The sequence below is a fragment of the Myotis davidii genome, unplaced genomic scaffold (assembly GCF_000327345.1).
Source record: "Myotis davidii unplaced genomic scaffold, ASM32734v1 scaffold520, whole genome shotgun sequence".
NCBI lineage: Eukaryota > Metazoa > Chordata > Mammalia > Chiroptera > Vespertilionidae > Myotis > Myotis davidii.
This window is the reverse complement of record NW_006292908.1, coordinates 2,790,320-2,797,205: the sequence shown is the minus strand read 5'-3', so window position 1 is coordinate 2,797,205 and position 6,886 is coordinate 2,790,320. Positions and strand designations below refer to the sequence as shown.

Sequence of the window (6,886 nt, the reverse complement as noted above, 5' to 3'; positions counted from 1 at the left end):
TTAATACACGCTCATCTGCGTATGCCCCAACTGGAGTACTGCCTCTCTATTTATCCTCTGCAGGCCCATAGGTTTCTCTTTTTGGTGAGTGATAACCGTTAGGTATTTTAAACTGATAAGAACAGATACTACACTTGATCTTAGCCAAAAGGTATTTTAAATAACATGTTTTTCTGTTGCTGGCTAGCTTATACCCCTTTCCACATTGTAGAGAAGTACCAGTCTAGGGGTACTTTTCCTGCCGGGTCCCTCAGAAGATGGGACTCTCTGGATGGACCATGACTGTTGCCACTTCCCTTTAGCTTTGTCTTGAACTGAATTCATGAGACTGAATGCTGCTGATATAAAACAAAACTAACTGTGTGTGAGGTGCTTGGAGAATAAGTCACAGACCCAGCAACTGACAAATATTCTTCAGCACCAGAGCCCAAGGCAGTGCAGGAGGAACTGTGGGGGTGCAGCCCCCAGAGATATGGTAGCCATAGCAGCTTCTGATCCTGAGCACTGGAAGGTGGAAGTTGATAGCAGCTTTGTCAGGCTTACTGTTAAGGACCAAAGATGTCCTTCTGTCTGGGGGAGGGACATTTAGAGACTCTCAACCTCCAGGCTGGGGTCTTTCTGGCCCCACCCCCACCCCCACGAAATGTCTAGCCTACAGGTAGGGCAAGGAAACTACTTATTAACCCTTTTTCTGGGTCACACCAGATGAAGACAAAACTTGCCACCCCGTGGTCCAAGGACTCCAGGGTTTTTCTATTAACAAGCTTTTCCTGGCTCCTACTTTACTGTGGGCACTGCTTCCACACGTCTTACAAACCTGACTCTACTTCACCAGGAACTCACCCGGCATGCTCCCCACAAAGGGGACTTTTAATTTCTCAGACTTTCTTCCGGGCCTGTGTCTATGTTCTCCCTCATCCTTCAGATCATTTTTCCTTGACCAAGGTTGGGTTAGGGACTCCTTAATGGCTGTATAAAATGTCTTTATTTTCCATTATACCTAGTTCCTGGCACAAAGCAAGCACTCAAAAAGAACTGCTGGATAAATAATCTGAATTATTGTCTCACTCTGGTCAGCCCTGGGCTCACTAATGAAACTGTTCCCCTATCGGTAGGTCTTGCTGTCCTGTCACTGTTCTTAATTGATTAGTAAACTTTTGCATTCCTGAGACAAAACGTCCCTCATATTGTCCACACCGTCCCCCAAGCCTGGCACACCAGCGATCAGACGCAGTGACAGCATGGACTGCTTACCCTCTCCATGACATTCTCCTGGAAACTGAGGTTTAAATGCAAAAGTCCCACTGTTCCTATTTCCTGAGTATTCCTAATGAGAAGAAAAAAGGAGGAAGCAACAATTCTTCCATCTACTGTTCTGACTAATCACAGGAAAAGCTTTCAAGGGACAATGTGCATGCACACAGGGGAGTGCTGCATAAAGTCAGACTGACTCGAGACCTAGGAGTTCACAACCTTCATGGAGTCTTGCTCACAGTAAACCCTTTTGATTAACAAACATACACATTTGACAGAAGTATTTACAATATTCATTGTATTCACCAGTTACTTTACAGTGTGGACTCTCTGATGGCGCATGAGGACTGATCTGTGCCGGAAAGCCTTCCCACATTCATTACATATATAAGCCTCATCCCCAGAGTGGATTCTCTGATGCTGAACAAGGGCTGAGCTCCTTTTGAATGTTTTGCCACATTCAATACACTGATAAGGTTCCTCTCCACTATGAATTCTCTGATGTCTAATGAGGTTTGAGCTCAAACTGAAGGCTCTTCCACACTCATTGCATTCATAGGGCTTCTCTCCACTATGTATTCTCTGATGGGTTATCAGCTCCGAGCTCTGCCTGAACGCTTTCCCACATTCATTACATTCATAAGGTCTCTCTCCTGTGTGGATTCGTTGGTGTCTTACAAGCTTTGAGCTTTGGCTAAAGGTTTTCCCACACTCATTACACTCATAGGGTTTCTCACCAGTATGAATTCTTCGATGGATGACGAGATAGGAACTTTGACTGAATGCTTTGCCACATTCATTACACTTACAAGCTTTCTCACCTGTATGAATTTTCCGATGTCTAATGAGGGCCGAGCTCTGATTGAAGGCTTTTCCACACTCACTACATTCATATGCTTTCTCACCACTGTGGATTCTCTGATGAATAATCAGATACGACCTCAAGCTAAAGGCCTTCCCACACTGGCTGCATTTGTAGGGCTTTTCTCCGGTATGGATTCTCTGATGTTGTGTTAGAGAGGAATGCTGTTTAAAGCTGTGCCCACATACATCACATCTATGAGGTCTCTCTTCCGTAGGAACTTTCTGAAATGTTCTAGAGCTTGTACTTAGAATCAGGCTTCTCTGCGGCTCCTGGTGGAATCTCTTGCCTAGAGATCTGTGTGTGATGGCTGCTGGGGAGGGGGAGCTTCCTAAGTTCTCCCCTGAAGCACTTCCTTGCAGCCTCTTGAAGTGGCTTTTGTGTTCACTAATTCTTCCGAATGAGAGTTCCTGGAGAAGTCCTGCTTTTCCTCTTGAAATATCCTTCTCTGCCGCTGATCCATTGTTCTCACAATCTGAAATGATAATAGCAGAAACCAGATTTTTAGTTTCTCCAATCACTCTCAATACTCACTTTCTATGTGAGAGAAAACAGATATTCCAACCACAAAAGATGTCACTATTCACATATATCTCTAACACTGACTCTGTGGACACCTCCTCCCTTCTAGAAACAGCTATATTAGCCTGATTTCTGTGGCTGTTTCTTCTCAGAGTTAAGACCAACCACTCAAACATGAGTTCCTTCAAATTTTGTGCTGGGCTCTCATGTATCATCCCCAGTCTACAAAATGTCCATCCCCTAGACTTCAATTACTAATGTACTTATGTTATACGCTAATCAGATCCCCAGTTCTATCCTGTTTCCTCTGGTAAGCTCTAGACTTGCATATCCAATGCTGACTCGACATATTACTTGTGAATATTTCACAAGCACCTAAATATATCATCTGTGTGTTTTTTCCTTTATGTTTTCCATGTATATGAAATAGGCCCACTATTAACCACACAGTTTAAGACTGAAACCTGAAACCTCAACTCCTAGCCACATGCTCCACTTTAACAATGACCAGCTACTGCAATACAATAAATACCGATAAGCAGGAGTCGGCTTTGATATTCCCCACCTCTCACCACAATACACCTTGATTTATTCACCGTGGCCACTTGATTATAACAGATTCTAACAGGGCTCTATCTACTCTTACCTTCAAATGCATTCTCCATCCTGCAACTAAATTTTAAAACACACACCCAATCATGTCATTCCCTTGTCCAAATCCCTTCATATGTACCCACTGCACTGTATAAACTAAGTAGAATGACATACAGGTTTCCACAATCTGGGTCCCATTTTCCTGTCTAGTTTTTCTTACCACCTCTCTTCTATAAATTCTCTGTTCAAGTTAAATTGAATTTTCTGCAACCCCCACAATGGGCTATAGTCTCTCACCTTCAGGACTGTGCGGCCTTTGCTTGTGTGATACTATCTAATAAAGAAGGAATATACTAATTGACCCTCACTCTGTCACAAAGATGGCATCACCTATAGCCAATAAGGAGGGAATAAGTGAATTGACTGCCATCGGAAACGACCAAGTGACTAGAACATTGGAACTTTCAGCCCCATTCCCTGACCTTCAGGAAGAAGGGCTGTGTTGAGTTAGCTAATCATCGAGGGCCAATGGTTTAATCAATTGTGCCCAGGTAATGAAACCTCCATAAAAACCTTGAAGGGGTTCAGAGAGCTTCCAGGATGGTGAATGCATCCAAGTGCCAGGAGAATGGCACCCCAAACTTCACAGCTACGGAAGCTCTGCACTCCGGACCTTCCTGGACTTTACCCTGTGTACCGCTAGTTCATCTGCACCCTTTGTAATAAATCAGTAGTAGTAAGTAAGGTGTTTCCCTGAGTCCTGTGAGCCATTCAAGCAAATTATGAAACCGCAGGAGGGGTTGTGGAACTGCCAGTTCACAAAAGTCAGATGTGTGGGTAACCTGGACTCATTACATGCAATCGGCATCTGTAGTGGGGGTCAGTCTTGTTGGACTGAAACCTTAATCTGTGGGATCTGCACTCATTTTGGGGAGCTAGTGTCAGAACTGCTTACGGTGAGGGAAAACCTCATACATCCAGTGTCAGAAATATTGAGAGAGTCTTTTCCTTTAGCCTATATTCCCACCTATTTACCTGGCTTCTTCCCACTTCTAGTTCAAGTCTTAGATGTGTCTTTAAGAATTATTCCTTGAACCGCTAAGATTGGGTATAGTGCCCAGTGCCTACTCTTATTCTATAATTTACTACACTATACTGCAATTGCCTTTTTGCTTGTCCACCACGTACATAAACCTGAAAGTTCCTTGAAGATAGAGACCCAGTGCCTATCACCATATCAGACATGTATTAGTATCCAGGTAAGATATATAATGAAGGAATAAGTAAAGAAACAACAGGGAAACTGACACAAGGAAGCCTGACGGTGATTTGTGAAGGTTGCTGAATACAAAGTGGCTAAATTCTAGGTCAGAGCACCTCTGGCCTAGAATAATAAAGGTGAGGCTTACATGTGGCATGTTTGCAAAATGCAATTCACTGTGTATCTTCAAGGCCAGAGGCCTAACTGATAACAGTTCCCAGATGAGTTTCTGTTTCTTACCACTTTGGGAGGAAAGGCAAGGTTCCCAAGGTTTCAGCTGTGCCTTTAACGGCTGGAGTTGGATGCTTAACTCTTGGGATGCTCCAAGACGTGTCCAGTCCTTCCAGGGTAATGCTTGTCCTTGCGGACTAGCTGGAATCTGAAACCAGTAAAATATGGTTAGCGTGGTGAGAAAATCCCTAGGGAAACGCTTAGTAAAAATCTCAGAGGTTAACGAAGACATCCCCGGGCATGAGGGACAAGGGAAAAATAACTACTTATGGTAGAGAAGGGCATGGCTCTCGTTGTCACGTCAGGGTCATGGTTCAGTAGAGACAAATTTTCATGCTACTGTTATGACACCACATGCTCCAGTGTGTAAATTCCTTTCCCCACAACATAGTGCATCTCCTAGTCCCCACCTGCTGTCCGGGATCATCAAGTTCCCTCTCCAAATCCTCCAACAGAGTCACAGCTTCCTCGCCACTTTTTGGGCCATATTGCTGAACCCAGGCCTGCAGCTCCTCGGGCAGGATGCTCAGGAACTGCTCCAGCACCAGCAGCTCCAGGATCTGCTCCTTCGTGTGCAGCTCCGGCATGAGCCACCGCCAGCACAGCTCCTGGAGGCGGCCCAGGGCCTCCCGGGGCCCGGGGGTCTCCTGGTAGCAAAACTTTCTGAACTGCTGGCGAAACAATTCTTGGCAAGACCGGGTGCTCCCATTCTGCTTTAATGTCTGCCCCCAGGGAGGGCTTTCTTCTTCTTTCACTAGTATTAGTTCTCGTTCCTGAGGGTCTGGAGGTAGCAGGGTTGAAACGGCTCTGGATTCCACAGCCATTCCGGCCTGAGAGCTGATAAAAAAACTCACAACTGGGTTCTCTACTTCAGAAGTTCTTTGAGTAACCTCTTCTTTCCTGAAGGGTGGAAAAAAAAAACCTTGAAGAACTGATAATAATAAACATCAGCCAGCCAGTAACACACTGAAAGGGAGCTAGTTTGAGATTGTAAATAAATAATAATCAAGTGACAAACTAAAAATCACTCATGTCTTTCACTGTCTCCTATTTTGTAGGATTTCTACCACCAATTCTATAAGAAATTATTTTAGAAGCAAAACAATGCAATATTGACATGAGTCACATACTGAGAAATTTCCTTTTTAATTCTTTCAATTCTGATGCATTGAGGAGAAAAATCTGTCTTTAACATGTATGTAAAACTTGCAGAACTTTTTAAAAAATCTATTTTTATTGATTTCAGAGAGGAAGGGAGAGGGAGAGAAACATCAATGATGAGAGAATCATTGATCGGCTGCCTCCTGCAGGCCCCCCACTGGGGATCAAGCCTGCAACCCCGGCATGTGCCCTTGACTGGAATACATCCCGGGACCCTTCAGTCCACAGGCTGACGCTCCATCCACTGAGCCAAACCAGCCAGGGCAGAACTCCCTCTTTAATAAAGTTATATGCCTCACACTATCAAGGGTAACAGTATCTAGCTCCGATTTAAAAATGCTGATTTAGAAATATATATATTTTAGTAACCTATCTATGGCAAATAGTGTCGATTTAAGGTAGTAAAACACTTTTTAAAAATGCATATTAAACAGTATTTGACTTAAATAAAAATATTGTTGACTATTTGCCATTTGATCAATGTTGGTATTCACTGAATTTCTTTAAGGATCACTGAGGAACGAATTACGGGCTCTGTCCGGAGCCCGGTAATAGGATGCAAAGGTGTTTGCTCCTGAAGAAATGGCTCTCCCTCCCTAGGAATAACCAACAAGAACTTGTTAAATGCTTGCCACGTGTTCCAAACCCTGTCCGATATAGAGACACAAGTGGAAGGCAGGTCTCAGCTCTCAAGAAGCTTAGGATAAACAGGAGTAAACATCTTTACAAAGCGAAATATGGCAACGAGCACGTATTAAATTTTCTGATAAGGTCAGACAGGCTCTGCCGTTGGGATGGGGAACTGTCCACAGGAGGGTAGGGTATGCCCTCGAGTGGGCGGGGCAGTAACATTTAACCGTAACACGCCCATCAGCTGGCGAGATGAGGATATTGAGGCTGCAAGTCCGGTTTATTCAGCTCCGCCGCACCGGCCTTTCTACTTTATATTCGGGTCAGCCGCAGCATTTGCAAGATCGGGGCGGTGGGGAGCAGTGCCCTCC

At 44.3% G+C, this 6,886-nt stretch overlaps 1 protein-coding gene across 1 annotated transcript; it reads right to left on the bottom strand.

Annotated features, from left to right (window-relative positions):
- Positions 1–1,328: 1,328 nt before the first annotated feature.
- On the bottom strand, positions 1,329–5,807 carry ZNF397 (zinc finger protein 397). Its single transcript, XM_006766382.2, has 3 exons — positions 5,135–5,807; positions 4,734–4,872; positions 1,329–2,591 (listed from the first exon to the last, which is right to left on the bottom strand). Exons 1-3 carry the CDS (start codon positions 5,546–5,548, stop codon positions 1,564–1,566), a joined length of 1,581 nt encoding a protein of 526 aa, XP_006766445.1. The 5' UTR covers positions 5,549–5,807; the 3' UTR covers positions 1,329–1,563.
- Positions 5,808–6,886: the final 1,079 nt, after the last annotated feature.